General features: G+C 39.6%; 2 protein-coding genes across 2 annotated transcripts; one reads left to right on the plus strand and one right to left on the minus strand.

The window, feature by feature from the left end:
- Positions 1-7215: 7215 nt before the first annotated feature.
- Positions 7216-7779, minus strand: LOC137405005 (octapeptide-repeat protein T2-like). The gene has a single exon (XM_068091231.1). It carries the CDS (start codon positions 7777-7779, stop codon positions 7216-7218), a length of 564 nt encoding a protein of 187 aa, XP_067947332.1.
- Positions 7780-15988: 8209 nt separating this feature from the next.
- On the plus strand, positions 15989-21823 carry LOC137405006 (uncharacterized). Its single transcript, XM_068091232.1, has 2 exons — positions 15989-20078; positions 20202-21823. The coding sequence occupies exons 1-2, from the start codon at positions 15989-15991 to the stop codon at positions 21821-21823; spliced, it is 5712 nt and encodes a 1903-aa protein (XP_067947333.1).
- The last annotated feature ends 946 nt before the right edge of the window (positions 21824-22769 follow it).

Raw genomic sequence — 22769 nt, forward strand, 5'->3', positions numbered from 1 at the left:
ATTGATTTGCTCTTAGTTATTCTGCTTTATTGGATAAAATATTTTAAAATTACAACATATTCCCAACAGAAAGCCTGTAATTTGCAGGCGAGATAATTTAAACATGTAAATAGGCTTGAGTACTATCTCTTGTGGCCCTCAACAGCACCAGCACAGCAGACAAAACTGCGAAGCCGCTGCAGAACCAACCCAGCATAGGGACAGCAGGCAAACCCAAGACGTGCCCGCAGAATCGAACAGCGTATTCCCCATCAATATGTGCCTGAGGGGCTGAGTGTCTGACACTTATTATTAATGTCGTCCCTCTTTGCACGCCCCTGCCAGTGCAAAAGCTAGATACTTTACTTGAGTTGTGGCAACATAAATTTGTACGTACTTTCATTACAACATTCATTTAGTATTCACTGTCTAGTGAAATACTGTCAGCCATTTGTTGCATCAACACTCAAGATTTGGGTTTGACACGGGAAGGTGATTCCTGTAAAAGGAAGAAGGTTGGTGAAGGTGAAGCATGCCTGTCCAGCCCCACGAGCCCATTCTCGTCAACCAAAATGTCCTTAGCTCTTAGCTATGAGTTCTTTTGTCTGACCACGAATAATGCAAGACCATAGAAAAGAATTTAAAAGGCAGCTACCATATTAACCCTTGCCAAGGCTTTCTCGGATGCATATAGACCTTATGATGCCTTGTTTTCAGCAGCCGAGTTACTTAAACTACATCAGTAATAAAATTTGATCACCAAAAAGTTGTTTGTCTGCAGGAACAAATTGAATTTAATATTTACCGGTATAGTAGTGATAAAAAATACTTTTGAAGTTATTTGTTTAATAATCAACGTAATAACAATAACCTGTTTTCTGTACTGTGAAATGTTTGTGGCTGTAGTTCTGTAAGCGTTTCTGTGTCTATCTTAAAGATGTAAGATCTTTAGATCTTTGTGTTCATAGTTATACGCGTAGTAGTAGCATCTGAATTTTTAGGTCGATATTCCCAAACCAAATTTCGTCAGAGATGTGGTACTGTTGGCCTCCGAAAGAGTATATTAATCGTGCAAATGCAACTAAATCAATCAGTTATTTTGGACTGATTTAGAAGAATTATGTCAATGAGTTATGAGTCCTGTGCTAATTCTTCCAAGTGTATTTTCAAATCTTTATTCTAAATAAATTTATCATCGTATTTTTATTATTTTAGCAAAGTTATTACATGGAGATAATGATCTCAAAATTTGTGAAGCCATACCCAATTCTTTTGACAAATTGCAGTATAACTTTTTATACGGTGATAATAGCAATGGTTTAAAAAGCTCACTACAATAACTCAATACATTACTCCATACAAAGTTTCAGTGCATGTATCAGTATGCTGATGAGTTACATCATATTCAGCTTCTTTTGACACCAATCGGGAGAAGTTCGAACGATTTATAGTCTCAATGAGGCTTTTTAGGGCTTCATTAATATGACTCGGTGCAGCTTTACGTGAATCGTAGTCATGTTCTCACTTAGTTCTTCGTAACGCTGCTTAATGTTCAGCTAGCCTGCTCCTCATGTTGCCTCACAGCTGCTTGAGGAGCCATTGTTCGCCTCCGTCTCTCTGCCCCTTTTCACGTATCCAAGCTGTTTGGATAGCTTCATGACTAATTGCGGAGATCTTATTTGGCCTCTAGGTCGCCCTCTACGCATATCCTAGTCGATGGTGTTGCTCTGCCGCTAATCGTGGTAAAACTTCTTCGCCTTCACCTGTCCCTCTTGCTACTCCTCGTTTGGCCTCTTGCTTGATACTTCTCATTACCTGAATCGAAATGCCATTGGTTGCCAATATTTACACGTGACTCATTTCGCAATATTGCACGCGCTGTACAACACTCGATTTGATGATCGCTTAGTGGAAGGATGCGCTGCCCTGGATGCTGGTATTCCCATCCATGATGAAGGAGTGTGTCATTTTAGCCTAACAAGTACATGTACTACAAATCTAGCTGCAACTCTAGAGGTCCGAATAGTGAAATTGATTAGTGACGTTTTTAGCATAACATTATTTTTACACATGATGTATACGGCAATCTACATATTCAAACAATTTGTATTTGGTTAAATCACTTCATTTGAATATCACCTCAACCTTGCATATTGTCCAAATATGCAAACCTCGCTTGTTTCGCAACAGAAGGAAACACCCACTTTCTATAATGTCAATTAACGTAAGCTATAATTAAGTATTTTGTTAACGTAATTGGCATTGCTAACTTATCTTCGCTTATGGTCATATATCAGCTTATCAAGTGTATGATGTAAAGGTTGATTTGATAATAACTTCGTCAGAGCCATTGGGTAAGAGCTTTGTATATGTTAGATCGCCTCACACTTTCTTCAAGTAGGAACATAATGGTGCAAATTAGAATGTTGTAAGCCCATACGGAACTCATGAAAAATGTTGAAAGAATGTGTAATGTATTGGAACTCAGCATCAATCTATTACACTACACTTACACTGCACTATTTTGTTCAATGTTTTTGTTGTCGTTTGTTTTATAAATAAATTATGGTAATGTGATTTTGCGTATAATAATTTATTTTTTCAAATAATAGCTTTTAATGTTAACCCCGGTTAGGTGTAGTGAAATGAGCAGACAACTACTAAAACTGCTAACCACTTTTTAATAAAGCTCAGTTTTTTATTTGAAGCAAATTTATGAACTCGAACTACAGAATCAGAAAGCCAGTAAAGTAGTAAATCGGTACGTAAATAAATACGAAATAAGTATATGTATTTTTTTATGGCCAAAACTGAAAGCATTGTAATAATAAAACATTAAATTCAATCAATCTATATATAATACTTAATACCCGTTCTAATTAGCCACTTCTAGTTTCTTGTTGTTAAATTCTCATTTTCACTGTAAAAACTAAAGCAGCGTAACAGAATGTATATTTGCCCGATCTAATTTTAAATTAAACTGAAGGCTGTTTTTATTAGTCAAGTCTACAACATTTTTGTTCAATATGCGTATTTCCCATGTTTTGCTAGTCTGCGTTTTACTGCAAGACTAGCATTAGTTGTGTGAAAACTGAGGCAATGACATTTTACACCAGCTGTCAGTAGGCTGCTTTTTTATAGGTAAACAACTAAAGATTACAAATGGAGCCTAAAACGAATACAGCCAGCAGATGGCTACGAGAACAGCCAGTACTTGGTGAAGGATGCGAGAGCCTTCCAGATATATATAATAAGACAGCTGCTTCAAGAAAGCCAAGTTAAATCGATGTAAAGGTGGTGTGAGGTTGTCTGAAGTTTTAGTCAAATGCCAATCGATTGACTGGCTATCATCGTTTGCAGATACAAAATGTAAAATCTCGTAGAAGGTTTATGAGCGGACTTTTAAAATATTGCATATACAGTATAAATAACCAGTAATATAAATATTTACCAATTAATATCTTCAACAGAAATTTTGCTACCGTGTTCTATCGATAGATTATTGTTGCACTTACTGGCGAATCTACTTAAAAGTTGACTTGCAACAAAATTCACATTACAGTTATTTGGTATCATAAGATTCACCATGTCTTAGCCTGTTGTGTTGTAGGTGCAAAATATGTGGAAATGTGATTATAAGCCCTTAAAAGCTAAAAAATGAACAGTTAATCGCAGCCACACGAGACCGCCGTAGTTTAGATTCGCTTTCCAAAACGGCTCAAATGGAACGTAGTTGTTACAGGATGGTTTCTGTTTACACTTTCATGCAACCTCATTCGTCGAAATAGTTTCCCAAATATACTTCACGCATTCAATAAAACCATGTCTATTGTTCTTCCGCGTCTGTTTTATCGTCATTGTAATGCTGTCACCTTTAGCGCTCATATCTTATAACTTGCTGTAAAAATTTGTTAAACTTTTTAACCTTAGCTCGAAGGAGTACATATCATTGTCTGATAATCATGACGAGCCTGTTGGTCACCTGTGATAATCGAAAAGTGCTGCAAAAATTTTTTGCGAAGTATTGGGTCATATGATCAGATTACGACTTGACGATTAGATAATGCCGAAACAAAACTGTAAAGTAGCAAGCATCTATATTTAATACGAGGTCTTCGGTAAAACCCGAAGTGTTTGTCATAAACTAGTACTACGATAAGTTTTATATTGAGCTTTTTATTGGCCTTTCAATTCACGTGAGAACATCACGTGGCAAGACGATAACCAAACTGTAATGACTACGTCAGAGAAATAAAGAGATTCCATTCTGCGGCGGCTTTTCGTTTTTGAGCTTTTAAGAGCTTGTAATCACATTTCCACATATTTGGAACCTACAACACAACAGAGTAAGACATGGTGAATCTTTTGATACCAAATAACTGTAATGTGAATTCTGTTGCAAGTCAACCTTTAATGTACATCTCAAGGATATAACAAGTTCAGTGTCTAATATTTTATGAGCAGCCCTGACTTGTTTGCAGCTAAAAGTGTAAACATGAAGCTAAATACTATAGCCTGGTTTTCATATGACAGCGCAAGGTGCGCAACAAGGCACACGAGGTCGTACATAGGCTGGTTGTGATGTGGAAACCTCATCGCACGACGAACGCATGTCGAACATGCGATGATCGCAAGGATCCAACCGAATGGATTCTTGCGACAGGTGCTTGCGTTGATGTATCCCACAATACACCGCTCGACCTTTTCAACCTATCCCACAATGCAAACGGAGGGCTGTTTTCCGAAGAAATCGGTCTCCCGTACGAACGAGTAAGGAAATTACCCACCCTGCCAATGCAAGCATGGCGCCTACGCGGCGCGCTACGGAAACACTGTATCGTAACCGTATCATCGCACGATCATTGAGCTGCTATATGGAAACCAGGCTTATAAGAGTGTAGTTACTAATTTTAATCTCTCACATTACATAACCCTTTCATTTGTCCCAGTGACAGCTTTCGGCTAGTGCTTAAGCCTGGTTTCCATATGAGAGCGCACTGATCGTGCCGCGGCCCAGTGATAGCGTGCAATGCATTTCTTGGGCTGCGATGCAGTGTTTCCATAGCGCGAGTAGGTGCCATGCTTGCATTGGACAGGGTGGGTAATTTCCTTACTTTTTCGTACGGAAGACCGATTTCTTCGGAAAACAGCCTTCCATTGCGACCTTGTGCTGTCATATGAAAACCAGGCTTACTCTTTCGTACGGGAGACCGATTTCTTCGGAAAACAGCCCTCCATTTGAATTATGGGATAGGTTGAAAAGGTCGAGCGGTGTATTGTGAGATATATCATCGCGCGCACCCGTCGCAAGGATCCATTCTGTTGGATCTTTGCGATCAGTTTATGCACGCCGCGCGATCGTCGTGCGTTGACGTTTCCACATCACAGCCGGCCTACGCATGCAGTCGTGCACCTTGTTGCGCACCCTGCGCTGTCATATGGAAACCAGGCTTTAACACTGAACTGTCCAGCAGCGGGTCAGACGTTCAACCTAGTCTGAAATTGCTCCTGTGACCTGAAATACACTGGTAATGTTGCCAGCGTAGTCTGTGCCAACTTCACTACCCTACAAAAAGTCCCAGGGAGCTAGGTTTCTGTTTCTCTCAAACCAAGCCAGTTTTTCTTTCAGCAGAGGTTATCTCAGACGTTTGTAAATGTGAAGTATAAACACAGTGAAGAGAATATTCATTTCCCTGGTACGATGAATTGAAAACAAACAACTAATATTCCACATCTGTTAGTAAAAAAGTAGGCAGCTTCTCTCATCAGCCGTGTCAATGAAATGTGGGTGTTTTTTTTAAAGATTCTCAGAAAGCGAGCATTTCCTTGAGCTCATCTATAGCATAAGAAACTCAGCTCATCACTATTCGCTAACACATGTCTTTCTATCTAGTTACTATAATAATAATAATCAATGTCCAACATTTCAAAACGAGCTTTCACTAAACTATCCAATTTATTTAAATCTCATCAAAAAATTCCTCATTTTTTAATAAGATCATTTTCTTGAATGGTCACAGATTTCTTAGGATTTGAACCCCCAATCTGTTGTGTACGGACTGATATGTCGTCGAAACATTAGATCGCTAGGTTATGGCAGCTACCAACATCCATATAGATATAATGGAGCAAATCCTTCTGGCGATACCTGAGCTTGTGACCAACGACTCGCACAAAAGCAGCTATAGTACAAATGTCAGGCAAAGCGTATATACAGTACAACGAGTATGAAATGCGCAGAAACTCCCCTCAGTAAGTAACAATGGGAGCAAGTATAGCGTAATTGGCTGCCACAACCAGTCGCCGGTTGCAAGGTTCTTCTAAATCAATGTTCATCTCCAAATTACACATAGCAATTAGCTAGGAATAGATCTCTGAGTCAATGCTCTGATAGTTTATATGCCGTAATTGGTTACCAGTATAAAAGGGAGTCAATGCAGAGATATATAGTAGCTTATGTGGAAGCCATGAATGCAATATCCTAAATGCTATTGGCATATTTAGTTACTAATTACTAGTCAATGCAAGGGCATCTCTGATCACTCTAATGGCTTGATATTTGCTATCTGAAGGCAGTGAAATGTGCAATTAACGCTACAACGTAGACTTGTAGCGATAGTGTATAAGCAAACCCTACAAGATAAAATATATATCTTCATTGGCTGAACCTTATGCATCGGTAGTTTATTCAGGGTACAAACACACAATGTAACAGACAAATACAGAACTGCTCACCTAAAATATTAACATAAATATTATTGAATTGTATTGTAGACTATGGCAAGTTAAATTGACCCAACAAGGAAAAGAAACAGACAAAAGGCCAAGTGTGTGCATAAATATGAGAAATGTTAAAGCAGGTGTTTTAGAAATGACCTTTACAGTTTGGATGGTTTTGTCATACTTTCTCACTGTTTATCAACCATTTCTTTCACTCTCTATTCCTGTCACCCGTCTCTAAACCTCGCCTACCCTTTTTCTTGCCTTTTTGTCTTCCCTCTTTCATTTTTTTCCCAATATCTCTGTTTTCCCTTTCTCTTACATTTTTCCCTCTTTTCCTGTTCTCCTCTCTCCCTTTTCTTTTCCCCTCTTCTTCACCCCCCCCCCCCCCTCTTCTTCACCCCCCCCCCCCTCTATCGGTCTCTCTCGGTCTTTCTCTGTCTCTCTTTGTCTCTCTCGGTCGCTCTGTCTCTCTCTGTCTCTCTCAGTCGCCCTGTCTCTCTCTGTCTCTCTCGGTCACTCTGTCTCTCTCTGTCTCTTTCGGTCGCTCTGTCTCTCTCTGTCTCTCTCGGTCGCTCTGTCTCTCTCTGTCTCTCTCGGTCGCTCTGTCTCTCTCGGTTGCCCTGTCTCTCTCTGTCTCTCTCGGTCGCCCTGTCTCTCTCTGTCTCTCTCAGTCGCCCTGTCTCTCTCTGTCTCTCGGTCACCCTGTCTCTCTCTGTCTCTTTCGGTCGCCCTGTCAGTCTCTGTCTCTCTCGGTCGCCCTGTCAGTCTCGGTCGCCCTGTCTCTCTCGGTCGCCCTGTCTCTCTCGGTCGCCCTGTCTCTCTCGGTCGCCCTGTCTCTCGGTCGCCCTGTCTCTCTCGGTCGCCCTGTCTCTCTCGGTCGCCCTGTCTCTCGGTCGCCCTGTCTCTCTCGGTCGCCCTGTCTCTCTCGGTCGCCCTGTCTCTCTCGGTCGCCCTGTCTCTCTCGGCCGCTCTGTCTCTCTCGGTCGCCCTGTCTTTCTCTCTCGGTCGCCCTGTCTCTTGTTCGCCCTGTCTCTTGTTCGCCCTCTTATTGTCCACTTCCTTCTGTACTTCCCTCATCTCTATCTTTCTCTCCTTGTCTCAAACTATCATGCATGACCTGGTAGCCCAACTGAAAACTCTCAAATTGAAATTATTACATATTACTGTGTGCATATGCGTAGCAATGCCTGTCACGTTCAGCTGCAACAATGTCCCTGTTTATATATCCATAGAAGCTACATTACTAGAAAGTGGTTGTGAAATATTACTGTGTGCATATAGTAGCAGTGCCTGTCATGTTCAGCTACAACAATGTCCTTGTTAATATATCCATAGAAGCTACGTTATTAGAAAGTGGTTGTGAAATATTACTGTGTGCATATAGTAGCAGTGCCTGTCATGTTCAGCTACAACAATGTCCTTGTTAATATATCCATAGAAGCTACGTTATTAGAAAGTTGTTGTGGAATATTACTGTGTGCATATGCGTAGCAATGCCTGTCACGTTCAGCTACTACAATGTCCTTGTTAATATATCCATAGAAGCTACGTTATTAGAAAGTTGTTGTGGAATATTACTGTGTGCATATGCGTAGCAATGCCTGTCACGTTCAGCTGCAACAATGTCCCTGTTTATATATCCATAGAAGCTACATTACTAGAAAGTGGTTGTGAAATATTACTGTGTGCATATAGTAGCAGTGCCTGTCATGTTCAGCTACTACAATGTCCTTGTTAATATATCCGTAGAAGCTACGCTACTAGAAAGTTCTTGTGGAATATTATTATTTGTATATGCGTAGCAGTGCCTGTCACGTTCAGCTATAACAATGTCCTTTTCTATATATCCGTAGAAGCTACGTTACTAGAAAGTTGTTGTGGAATACTACTGCATGCATATGCGTAGCTATGTTTGGCATGCTACATCAATGTCCTCATTTATATAGCCATAGAAGCTACCTTACTAGAAAGTTGTTGTGAAATACTCTGACAGTACTGGGAGTTCTTTTAAAATTGTAGACATATTTTAAGAGATTCAGCGTGCAACACAAATTGGATGCTGTCACGCAGAGGGTATGATAACGGTGATGTGACTAATGTATCAGCTTGCCTGCTTCCATCAGTTCCAATGATCAGGGTGAAAATCTTATTGTCAAAGACAGTAAAAGTACTTTGCAAGACTCAATAAAGGTTTAGGCGATTGTTACATAATGTTATTGATAAAGCAACTGGTGCCACCGTGCCATGTGAATAATGCTGGTGGCCATGAGACAGTATATTGAATGACATGATCTTTGCTTCAATTTCGTATAGACATAATTTTCTATGCTAATCAATAGGAGAAAAGCTGGTTGCACACTTTCCTATAATCTACTTACATTATTCCTGTCATCAACTATATAAAATAATAAGGTTGGTTGATGTTAGTATGAAAGTCAGGAAAAGTTAAACATATTTATTAAATGATTCAACGAGGGTCTATTCTTGCTCCGACACTCTTTCTAAAATACATAAATGGAGCTGCTTTTGTCTGAAGCAACATTGCCATCACCTTGCTGAAACGAGAGTGTGATATGGATAGAGAGAGGGGATAGCATTCCTGCACAGAGAAGATCAACTAAACTACTCGGCTTCATAAGTGATGATCTTACATGATCTATATTGAAACATATTAATCATGTTTGCAGCGAGCTTTCATCAAGCATGTTAATTTTGAGGCAATGTAAATATGTTACTTTTGAGACAATGTAAATATTTCGTAAACAGAAAGACAGTGCTGTTGTTTTACTTTCAATTTGTGCATTGTTATCTTATCAATGGCGTCGATATATATTTTTTTCCATCTCACCATATCGACAGCAGAAAATGACATTCCTCTTACTGAAATCTACACCAAGACTTGTATACACTTGCTCACCACACTTCCACCAATCACATCACAAAACCTTTCAACATTTTGCTTTATCCCAAACTTGGTCATGTCAGCATTTTTATAACAGGCTTCAAAATCTTTCATCAAGTAAGCCAAGAATATGTAGATTTATCTCCCCACACATATGACAAACATTGTTTTCTATTTAGTGACATCATCATACTACATCCACCATCGTATATTTCAATTTAGTAACTTTCTGTTACTACAGCCTTCAATTCACTATCTTGACTTCTCCACAATACTATTAGATTACCAACTTTTAAAACACCATACGTTCAAATTCACTCAATAATTCCTAACTTCTGTCTTTTTATTTGTTTTCTTTATTTTGGCATGTGACAAAAACATCATTTGTTGATGATTACTATTGCCAATAGCCTGTCTTGACAAACTGTTGGTTTTGTGATAAAGACTAAAATTACAACATTTAACCAGCGACTAGTCTCTGCGATTAACTTTAGTAGAATTTGAGAACTTAGGCAATAACAGCGACTAAACATGTCATTATTTGTGCGCTCAGTTAGTTTTCTTTCTATTTTTGTATCAGTCAGTTTTATTTGTTCTTATGGATTTTATTTTCAATTATTTTATTTTTAAATTTTACTAACGTTTACAACAGAGACTGGTCTTTGGTTAAACGTTGTAATCTTATTTTTTTCTACATAAATTTTTGCGCAAAGTCTGTTACGATTACCAATGGAGCGACCGCCATAACATTGCGGCCAAGCCGCATAGATAGAAGAGAACAACTCCCTTTCAGTGCAGCTGATGCATCAGGTGCAGTACGTCTTGTGACAAGCTGTTGTGTTGCTCGCCGGCTCGACGGGGGAACAACTCCACAAAAACAACAGATTGTCAAGACAGGCTATATTGCCAATAAAAGTTATACGTACGTATGAATGTATGTACGTACATGCATATATCAGTACATTAAAGATTTTGGTTTAAACATGCAATGGTTAGTTTGTTACAAAAAGCCTACAGCTATGACCAACTCTTTTGATATGCTTAGATAGGTATATTGAGCTAATCTAAATATACATGTACTCACTCTAACTGTTTAAAGTTAGCTTTCTAGCTGTTACCAAAAATTTTAAAATATTATTACTTTTAGTCTTGTAGCACCAATGAATTGTACATAGTGAATAATTTAATGGAAAAATAACAGCGAAAGGAGAAAGACAATTATTTGATCATTTAAAATGTTTCACGGGCTTTGACGCCTGGCAAGTAGAAGGCAAGTTCGAAGTAGGCAAATGTGTGTATAAAACCCTATGTATATGTGCCATCCATGTACAAAAGCTAAACTGAGAGTTATCTCTCCCTTCTTTTGCAAAACTATTTATTTGAACGAATGACAGAATATTGGGCAAGTGAAAGGAAAGACAACTCTCGTAATGGTTTGTACACCAAACAGCTGCATTAGGCTTCAACTATCATGTGAGTGAATCTGAGTACAGCTATAAAGAGAGAATAACTGTCATGTGTGAACAAATCAGTTGGTGATAATTTCAAGGAATAAACAAACCTACAAGATTGTTACCATATTTCTGTGTCAGTGATAAACCTCTCATATCAAATAATACTTTATCCTGGGAAATTGACTTGGTCAACACATGAGGAAAACAAACTGGTTTGTCACACCTTGTCATTGCCATGACAACTGACAGATAGTTTACAAGATTTTTAGCCAAGCTGTCTTCATAGCTGTGATAATAAAAGTACTATTACTAATGAGAGGCATGCGAACCTGTTAAATTTAATATGATATGAAAACACCAAGAGATATTTTGTTACTAGTTGCATGGTTATTTGTTTATTTATAAACTTGCTGTTTAATTATTACTTATTGAAAAATAATTATTACTTATTGACAACGTAATTATTACTCACAGACAAAGTGATGGCAAATCGATCTTGGCCAACGATGACAAGAAGGTATATTTAAGTATACATGTTGTTAGTTAATTCTCTCATTTATTTGGAACAAACTCAATAGTACTGACCCATGGAAAACACCGAGCTGCTTCTAATTATCTTTCTATAAATTAATAATCTTACTTTAGAACACGTTGCCTACTTTGGTTGTTTTAGAGATCCATCCAGCAGCGTAACCGCCATTGGTGACCACCATTTCAGGCCCTCCACTTGGAGTTTGTTTTCAAATGCCATGACTCAGCATTCCAAGCTTTAGGTATCAGTTGTTGTTGCACATATACTTAGTTGCAATAGAAATTCATCATCAAATTTAAAATTCTGCAAGCCAGTTTTAACCAGTTTTCAGAATTTTGGAATTAGAACAGTTTGGCAAACTTCCAATACATATCTGCGCTTGTCAACAAACTTTGAACAAATTAATACATTTAGTTAATTAATGATTGCTGAGTGTGTGACATTCCCCTGGCTGTTAGCGCTGCCAGTCTCATATCAGATATGAATACAACTTTAGCTCAGTGTATTGCTTTCTTTGTAAGTTTAGAGGTAAATAGCCACGAGGGGGGGGGGGGGGTGAGCAGATGATGTGAATGAGTGAAAAGAATGCTTGTTATTAATATGATATGGTGTTTGTCTCATTCCTTCCATAAATGCTAGTAACATAAGAAAATCAAAAAGCTCTTTTTTAAAGCTTCCATATCTCTGAGTTATTAAACTTTTGTATCATTTTTATACTACTTCATTGTTGAACAGCAATACTTGTACACTTGTATAACCAAAAGGTATAATAGTGCTTGAGGCTAAGGTACCCGGCGAGGCTGCAAGCCTTAAAAGCTTGTTTCTCAGTTCATGGATCCAAGTCTATCAAAAGCAGTAAAAACACTTTGAACTATCAGTAAACAACAGAATAGTAAATCGGTTGATTAAATTATTTTGGCAGAATAGAGCTCACTACTCGCCGTTCTCACTACCCGACAAAAAGCTTTTGATGCTTATAACAGTATAGTATACAAATGTTACTCTTACAATTAATTGATGTTCTTATGCTTGTCGGTCTAGAATTATTTATGAGTCTATTTTTAGCAGCCTGATATAGGCAGCAAAACAAACTATTTAATACAATGAGTTTGGCTATATAACCAATTTATTTTAGTTATTTTATTTAACATTTACCAGGATGATAAAAATAATAAGTGAAATGTAATTGAGTATTGCGCTAGTATCTGGGACAAATGGATGGATGTTTTTGTTAGTTGATTTGGTTTATCCATCGAATTCATTTGGTTGTGCCCTGTATGCAGCAAACCATGCATATCATATGTGCCCTGTATGCAGCAAACCATGCGTATCAACACAAAAAGAATTTGCACAAGTATTATCAAAATATACAGGGTGAATAGTTGAAAACAGGTAAATGTGTTCATCGAATTGAACATATGATTTAAACACTTACAATAGTTAAGAGATGTCCTCCAAACATTAGTAAGACTGTATTGTGTCCCAGTTAAAGTAGGTAAGATATAATAAAACTAGCTGTTGTGTCTGGATCAAATGGCCAGTAAAGATTGCATCCTGGAATAAAACAGTAAAGCCCATTTTTACAAATATGTGAAAAAAAATTAATAAAAGTGCACAATTACATGATGGACATGCCCCAAAACACTTGTAGTAAGAGTAAAAAAAGATAAACTTACCGTAAAACAGATGTTCTTTATGATTTGTATAAATGAGAGCCTGAAAAAATTGCACTTTTAAACCGTTCTTTGAGGTGGCCTCACAAACCAACTAGTTACTAGTGTTGGATGCTAAAGTGTTTATAAAAGCTACAGTCATAGATAATATCAATGTTTGTAACAAAAAGCTAAGCTTGTTAGTTTAATGACAGACAGTACCACCTCTTATAGCAAATCTGGAACAAGTATGTAAGTAGCCTAAGCGAATACGTATTTAAATAAAATCTAGGTCAATAAATAAGCTAAAAAGTAAATTATTGAATAATTAGGTCAACATTCAAGGCTAATTTTAAATATTAAGTAAGTGCATCAATAAGTGAATATGCAAGTAAGTAAAACAATAAATAAGCAAATGAATAAGCGACTAATACGTATTTTGTGTAAATAAATGGAGTCTTTGTACATAATATTACACTGGAATTTTTGTCAACCCAAACCTGTTTGGGGGTGTCACGCATCAGGTGTCTTTGTTTTCATTAGAATTTTGGCAGCCCACTTACTCCTTATCATCTTTGTTATGAAGATGACTCAAACCAATTGTTCACAAATTTGTCATCACATATTCTCCATATTTACTCTCAGTTGTTTCAGTGTATCTGTAACCTACACTACAGATTCATAGCGAGTGGAGAGTGAGTTAGGATTGAATATTTCTCTGTTCGCTCATCTTGGGTATTCTATATTTTCATAGACACCGGGCTTTAGATTATATTTCTCACATAGAGACAGAGCAGAGGTTGGGTTACCGTCAATAAACAACTGTCACTCTCAAATTCCTTGAAGGCAAACATTAAAGTAAAATATTTTTTGTTTGGCAAGCTGGCAGTCACTCGGGTTTATTTATTTGATTTATTCAACCATCATAAATAAGTCTGTGGCATTTGAGCCATCTGAAATGGCTATAAAATAGATAATATAAATGCGTTGACCTTTTTCTGTAGGGCAGTGTTTTTGTTTATGGTGTTTTGACCAAAGTTATAGTTACTGAAGTTTACGTTTTAAAAATATGATCGTTTATTATTTGCATTACAAAGAATAAAATAAATGGACTATGTAATAAACAGGACTAGGCAACAGTGGTCTGGTGATGGGGTTTGTTATGTAATAAACAGGACTAGGCAACAGTGGTCTGGTGATGGGGTTTGTTACGTAATAACCAGGCCTAGGCAGCAGGTAGTCTGGTGACTTGTGATTGGGTTTGTTGGAGGTCGTCACCTTACATCTACCAATGGGGTTTGGGGACACCAGTAATTGCTCTTGCTGACCAGTGGGTGCTCTGACAAGCCTGGGCAGTAGGTTTTTTCATGCCTTGACTAAAGGACGTGTATAGCTGTTTACTCCAGAAGTTCATGCCTACTATATGCACACAAGGCAATTCCTGGACAATTAAAGGTATGCTACTTTTTATGTAAAATTCATTTTTTCTAGCATGTTTTTATGGCTGTTATGTACACTTTTTATCTTTTCTAGTATTGCAAACCACATGTCACATATTCATTTAAACTTTTAGATTTCACGGTGTATTGGTGAATTAAGAGTTGGACAACATGGATAGATTTGTTCGTCGCCAAGAATAAATAAACTCGTTCAATTCATTTACCAAGCAGCAGTGCAATCTCCTTGTTTGGATTAGCCTTGTCGCTACATATGGTATACTCCGCATAAAGTGTACCAAACTTGCCTAGCATTCGCATAAATGCTATAGTGAAATCTTTAATTTTCTCTCATAAGGAGTGAAATTATTCGACCTCTTAATTCCTCTCACAAAGAGTGAAATTCTTCGACCTCTCTAGGAGTGACTTCTGTGAACCTAGACGCATATAGGCATAGAGTCAAGAATATCTAGTCTCACGTTACGGATTTAGCACTAAATCGTAGACGTAATAAACGTACAAGGATACACGCGTAGTCAAAAGTCAGCTGATTAAACAACAATCACAGACAATAGTCGTACAGAGATACATCAAAGGCTACACAGTACTGCGCATCTACAGAGATAGAACCGTGCATATTGAAGCAAACATTCACAGTGGAAACTACAGTTCATCGTCGTAACCACACTGCTATTAACACTCTCGTACATATCGTGCACTAAACATAGAGACATCGTTGTATCGACATACCAGAGAACACACAAGAGCTCTTACCCACGCGTCAGCTACAGCTAAGTTGCTACACATACAATTTATTACATTTTAATTAAAGTTGAAATCTGTTTACCCAGCAGTCACGTAGGTTTGAGTTAGTCATAATTCGTTTTGGACCTGTTACAGTTAGTCATAGTTTTTGTTTGTTTTTTGTCTCTATATACTGCATTTTCTTTATTAGTTACTCTTGTAACTGGGTAGGACTGTCAGAGCACACCTTGGTTGGGCGGGTTATTGTTTGTGTGTCCACGAGCTCGCGGAGTTGACGGTGGCCCCACCCTCATCCTGTTACTTGTGGTTTGTCTACCTGTTGCTTGGCCTTGGTTTGCCGCAGTTGCTCAAGCTGTCTTTCTTGCAGTAGAACCTTGTCCAATTCCCTTACATTGAAGTAAAGTGTAAAAAAGGCAATTATTGATAAGCTCGCAATTAATGTATTGACCGTTCCCAAACTTGCTGTGGTTAACTGCACACAAATATTGTGGCGTAGATGATTAGTAATAGCATAAGGTTGACTCAATAATAAGATTTTGTGCACAATGGCATCCTCTGATGAAGAGTTAATGACATCGCAGTCAAATGTAAATGAAACCCTATCTATGACTGAGCAGAGTAAAGAGGGTAATAGTAGTCATGTAGCTTTGCCTGACAGTGCACATGTGTTTGAGAGCGAAGCACTTAGAAGGTCCAGGCGTGACACTAAACTTACTTTAAAAGCTAGAGAGCAAAAGGTTTTAGTACTTTCGCAGAGATTAGTAAAAATTGTTGATGAGTTTCAAGAGCAAAGTGAAACATTTTCAGTAGCTGCTGAAAGCAAAGAGCTGCATGATGTACAAGTTTTTGTTTCACAGATGGAACATAAATCGCATGCTATATGTAGTACATTTGATGAGATTAAGACACTTAGTGAAAATAAAGTTGAAACTGTCACACAAAACCTCTTTGAGCAGTTTATTGCTGAAAGCCAGCAGTTAAGAGATTATCTTCAAAAACGAGAAGAAAGGCATGAGGAAAATGAGCGAATGCTACAAGAGGAAGAGGCAGCATTGCAGGAGGCCAAAGCTCAATTGGAAGAGCAGATGAAGCAGTTGCAAGCTCGTATGGCTGCTAGGCAGCTACGACTGCTGAGAAAAACAAGATCTGACAATGCAGAAAGTACGCAGCAACCGAATCAAGCTACCATACAGACAGCACCACCACTTCCCACAGGACGTAGACGCTCAGTGTTGGAGGCAGACATTATGCCACAAAATTCACACGTTTCTAACCAGCCAATCAGAAGGCAAGAGCATCAACCAGTAAGAGCATCTGCCATTGAGCTCAACAGAGAGTCTACATCTGAACAGCCAATTCTACCGCAAACATCTAGAAACAGCTTCCAGGCTCAGCATGAAGCACTTGGAGGATATCAAGTAGCACAACAATGGAGTCCTACAACAGCAACGTCACAACAAAACATGTTAAATAAAGCGGAGGACATAGCAGACGCCGTTACAGGACGGATGCACATATCTTTGTTAGCTCCACCAGAGCCATTTGTCTTTAGTGGAGACCCTCTCCAGTATGCCGATTGGAGAGCCTCGTTTAATGGCCTCATTCATTCCAAAAAAGGAACACCGATAGAAAAGTTGCACCGACCCAGGAAATATGTAAGTGGAGAAGCGCTAGAAGCTATCAGTGGATACTTCCGGCTGCAAACTACTAATGCTTATGAAGAAGCGCTTGCAACCCTCCAAGAAGAATTTGGTAGAGACGACTTGGTAGAAAATGGCTTCAGAGACAAGTTGGAAGGATGGCCAAAGATAGGCAATAAAGACCAAGTAGCACTCAAAAAGTACTCATATTTCTTGAGACAATGTCTCGCGGCTCAAGCAGCTATTCCAAACCTCAAGGCTCTGGATGAGAAAAGAGAGAATAAGAAGTTTATAAAGGCTCTCCCCGAATGGGCAATCAACCACTGGATGTATTATGTAACGGACCAAGAAGAGAAGGGAGGATTTCCACCTTTTTCAAAGTATGTGGAATTTGTTGCTTGTGAAGCTAGAGTGTCAAACAACAACTTGCGAGATGGAAGTGACTCAAAACCAAATTCCAAGTCAAAAGCCAACATCTCAGACAAACCACAAAATGCAAGAAGCTATCGCTCCAACGCTAGCAAGGCTGAAGATTGCATATTTTGTCATAAAAACTCTCACGTTGTCACAGAGTGTCGCTCATTAGCGGCTAAAAACGAGAAAGATAAGAAAAAGTTTATCATGGAGCGAAGGCTATGCTTTGGCTGCATAAAGCCCGGACATAGCAGCAAAAGCTGTTCAGAAAGGGCTACCTGCGGTAAATGCGGCAAAGCCCATCCTACAGCTTTACATCAAGAAAGAAGCTTTACTAAGGAGAAAGCAATCAAGCAAGAAAGTACTAAAGAGAAACAAATTCAGCCACAAAGGTCTAGCGAGAGCGTAGCCGAAAGTAAGAAAGTAAATGCTAATGCAGCGAAACAGGGTCAAAGCAGGCTTCTTAGGATGATTGTACCAGTTTACGTGGGAACGAGTCTATCAGAGCAGCTGGTCTATGCTCTTCTTGACACCCAGTCAGATGTCAGCTTCATTTCTCAGAGCCTAGCTTCTAAGTTAAAGCCAATGTTCACGCCAGAAAGAATCACTATTACGACACTAAATGGACAGAAGACCAAGCTTTTAAATCGCTACAAGCTCACAGTTAGGGGCTTTGGCTTAGCAGCAACAGAAGAGTTAGAGATTGAGGCTTATGAGCAGGAATGTATCCCCTGTACACCAACTCAAATACCGAATAGAAGTCATGTAGTTGATCTCCCTCATCTAAAGAGCTTGCTCAGAAAGCTACCACTCAAGATGGATATTCCAGTGGGACTGCTCATAGGAGTTGACTGCTCTAAAGCATTAGCCCCATTAGAAACCATACTCGGGCAGGAAGGACAGCCTTTTGCAGTAAAAACGAAGCTCGGATGGACGCTGTGTGGCGAGATAAGCAAGCCGGTACAAGAGTTTACAGTACATAACACCCAAATCAAACAAGAATGTGTGCTGGATGATCACTCTCTTGGACAACCAAAGCTGTCACAACATGATTTGCAATTCTTGGACACCTTGGAAGGAGGAATAACAAAGCTAGAAAGTGGGTCCTACTGCCTACCACTTCCATTCAAGGACAAGTCTTTTATGCCTAATAACAAGGCACAAGCCGAGAAAAGACTAAAGCAGCTAGTTGAAAGATTCAAAAGAGATGAAGAGTACAAGAACGAGTATTTCAGTTTTGTCAAAGATATGGTAGACAACGGCTTTGCAGAAGTAGCCGCTGATGAAGCTGATAAAGGCAAGGAGTGGTATATCCCACATTTTGGCATTTATCACCCAAAAAAGAGAAAACTTCGCGTAGTTTTTGACGCCAGTGCCAGATATGCAAATGAGTCACTCAATGAGAAGTTGCTTACTGGGCCCGATCACATGAACAGTTTGGTGAGCATTCTTTTGCGGTTCCGTAAGAATCCAATAGCAATATCTTGTGACGTGGAGAAAATGTTCCACAACTTTTATGTTCCAGAAGCACATAGAGATTATTTACGGTTTCTTTGGATTGACCCAGATCTGAAATCAGTGAGTACCTATAGAATGACAAGGCATCTCTTTGGAGCCACCTCGTCTCCAGGCGTCGCAACCTTTGCCTTGCGACACATTGCAAGACAACACGAACATGAGAAACCTTCAGCTAGCAGATTTATCATCAAAGACTTCTACGTAGACGACGGAATCACTAGTGTCAATACAACAGAGGAGGCTGTCAACCTGATTGCCGAAGCAACTGACATATGCAACAGTGGTAACTTGCGACTTCATAAGTTTGTAAGCAATAGCCGAGAAGTAATGGCTGCTATACCACCGTCTGAAGTAGTACAGGAAGCACAGGGTCTTAACCTGTTTCATGACCGTCTACCTACTGAAAGAACTCTTGGTATAGAATGGTCTATACAGACCGATACCATAGAGTTCAAGAATAACATGAAGTTCACAGCCCCTACCAGAAGAGGAATACTGTCTGCCGTCTCGCAGCTTTACGACCCTTTGGGGTTGCTCTCTCCTTTTACACGGAAAGGAAAAATTATTTCCCAAAAAGCTTGTCAGGAGAAAGGCGAATGGGACGCAGAAGTATCCATGCAGTTGCAAGAACAGTGGCAAGAATGGGTTAATGAGCTAGACAATCTAGACACCGTCAAAATCGACCGATGTGTTCAAGCAAAAGACCTTGGCAGAGCAGTGCACACAGAGCTGCATCACTTTAGTGACGCAAGCCTACAAGGCTATGATGCTTGCACGTATCTGAGAATGGTGGATGAACATAGCAAGGTCCATGTTACACTGCTTATGGCTAAAGGAAGAGTTGCTTCCACGAAGCTGATGACTATACCACGTTTAGAGCTGCAGGCAGCTGTAGAAGCAGCAAAACTCAGCGCAACCCTCAAGGCCGAGCTCGATATGAAAATCGACGAAGAATATTTTTGGTCCGATTCTGCTGTAGCCTTAGGCTACATTAAGAACAGTGAACACCGCTATCACATGTTTGTGGCGAATAGGGTGCAGACAATACGAAGCAACTCTAAATGTGAGCAATGGCACCATGTTCCAGGAAAGGCTAACCCCGCCGATCTAGTTTCTCAGGGTGCAAGCTTATTTAGCCTCCAAAAGTCCGCATGGTGAGTTGGACCACAGTTTCTGCATGCTCCAGATATAAGGAAAAACTTAAACAATGAGTATTCAGGTGAAACACTCCCTGAGGATCCAGAGATCAAACGACCCAAACAGGCGTTGTGTGCAAGGAAGGCTCAGCCAGAAGAAAGAAAGCTAAACTTTGAACGACATGGATCGTGGACAAAACTGATTAGAGCAATCGCCACGGCCAAAACAATGCTCAAAAATAGAAGTTGGCGAAAACCAAACTTAGATGTTTTTCTACTGCAAGAAGCAGAGAAAATAGTTATCATGCTAACGCAAAGAGAATACTATAGAGAAGAGCTGAAGGCTCTCGAAAGCTCTCAGTCGGTGCACAAGCAAAGCTCACTACTGTGTTTGACCCCATTCTTGGATAAACAAGGCATGATGAGAATTGGTGGGAGAGCTAGGAGATCCTTAGCGTTAAGCTTCGAAGAGAAGCACCCTCTGATATTGCCTGAGAAAGCTCATGTCTCAAAATTGCTGATAGAACGAGCCCATCAGAAGGTGTATCACCAAGGGCAGGCCATGACCTTAGGGGCTCTAAGAACTCAAGGCTATTGGATAACAGCTGCGAGCAAGCTAGTTAAACGCCATATTCATCAGTGTGCACCTTGCAGAGCCATGAGGGCACCAGCAGTACAGCAGCAGATGGGAGAACTGCCCCAAAGCCGGATTGAGCCTACTCCGCCTTTCACGCATATAGGTATGGACTGTTTTGGACCATACACAGTTAAGGATCGCCGTATAGAAGTAAAGAGATGGGGTCTCCTTCTGACTTGCATGTATTCTAGGGCTATCCACATAGAGCTCCTGGATTCAATGTCAACAGACGCTCTAATAAACGCTTTGCACTCCTTTATTTGCATTCGAGGTCCCGTTAAAACAATATGCTGCGACAACGGAACAAATTTTATAGGCGCAAAAAATGAGCTCCTCGCCAGTTTTGCGAGCCTGGGCTCCGGCATTCAAGACGGCTTGAAGGACTCTATGATAGAGTTTAAGTTCAATGCTCCGAGTGCCAGCCACGCCGGTGGTGTGTGGGAGAGGCAGATACGCACAGTGAAGTCTGTGCTCAACGCTATGCTTCCTACCTATACCACAAGAATGGACACGATGGCTCTGAAAACCGCTTTCTACGAAGTCATGGCTATCGTGAATAGCAGGCCACTTAGTGTGGATAATCTCAACAAGCCTGATGAAATAGTGCTCACACCTAACCATTTGATCACTATGAAGCCCAGTCAACCAACTGTAGTTCCAGGAGAATTTGACAATCAAGAGGTGTATGGCCGTAAAATGTGGCGAAAGGTACAACAATTCGCTGAACACTTCTGGACAGAGTGGCGCAATCAGTACTTCGTTCACATAAACAAACGGCAAAAATGGACAAAGATGGAGAGATCCATAGCAATTGGTGACATCGTGTTGATAATGGACGAAAATCTACCACGAGAACAATGGCTCACAGCAGTCGTACAGCAGGTGTTCAAGGACAATAATGCCCTGGTACGAAGAGTCCAGCTGCGAGTAGCAAACAGACACCTCGACAGACAAGGAAAGAAGATGACGGAACCTTCTGTGCTGGAGAGGCCCGTCCAGAAGTTGATACTTCTTGTGCCAGCAATAGATAATTAGATAGCATATGCTTACAGTTATTATACCCATATATTATACCCACAGTGTCATAGCTTCGATAGTATCATGTTTAATCAAGGTGTATAATTTTGTATAAAATTAGGTGGGAGTGTAATAAACAGGACTAGGCAACAGTGGTCTGGTGATGGGGTTTGTTATGTAATAAACAGGACTAGGCAACAGTGGTCTGGTGATGGGGTTTGTTATGTAATAAACAGGACTAGGCAACAGTGGTCTGGTGATGGGGTTTGTTACGTAATAACCAGGCCTAGGCAGCAGGTAGTCTGGTGACTTGTGATTGGGTTTGTTGGAGGTCGTCACCTTACATCTACCAATAGAGTTTGGGGACACTAGTAATTGCTCTTGCTGACCAGTGGGTGCTCTGACAAGCCTGGGCAGTAGGTTTTTTCATGCCTTGACTAAAGGACGTGTATAGCTGTTTACTCCAGAAGTTCATGCCTACTATATGCACACAAGGCAATTCCTGGACAATTAAAGGTATGCTACTTTTTATGTAATGTAAAATTCATTTTTTCTAGCATGTTTTTATGGCTGTTATGTACACTTTTTATCTTTTCTAGTATTGCAAACCACATGTCACATATTCATTTAAACTTTTAGATTTCACTGTGTATTGGTGAATTAAGAGTTGGACAACATGTATAGATTTGTTCGTCGCCAAGAATAAATAAACTCGTTCAATTCATTTACCAAGCAGCAGTGCAATCTCCTTGTTTGGATTAGCCTTGTCGCTACATACGGTATACTCCGCATAAAGTGTACCAAACTTGCCTAGCATCCACATAAATGCTATAGACTACTTTATTATTTACTATAGTATTTGAAACATTCGTCAGGAGTAATATAAACTGTGTTTATGGAGACTCACATATAAATTAATGTGACTTGTGTTAGAACTTTTATCATGCCGTCTCTAGTTACTTCC

This window comes from Watersipora subatra, chromosome 9 (assembly GCF_963576615.1).
Source record: "Watersipora subatra chromosome 9, tzWatSuba1.1, whole genome shotgun sequence".
Lineage (NCBI taxonomy): Eukaryota > Metazoa > Bryozoa > Gymnolaemata > Cheilostomatida > Watersiporidae > Watersipora > Watersipora subatra.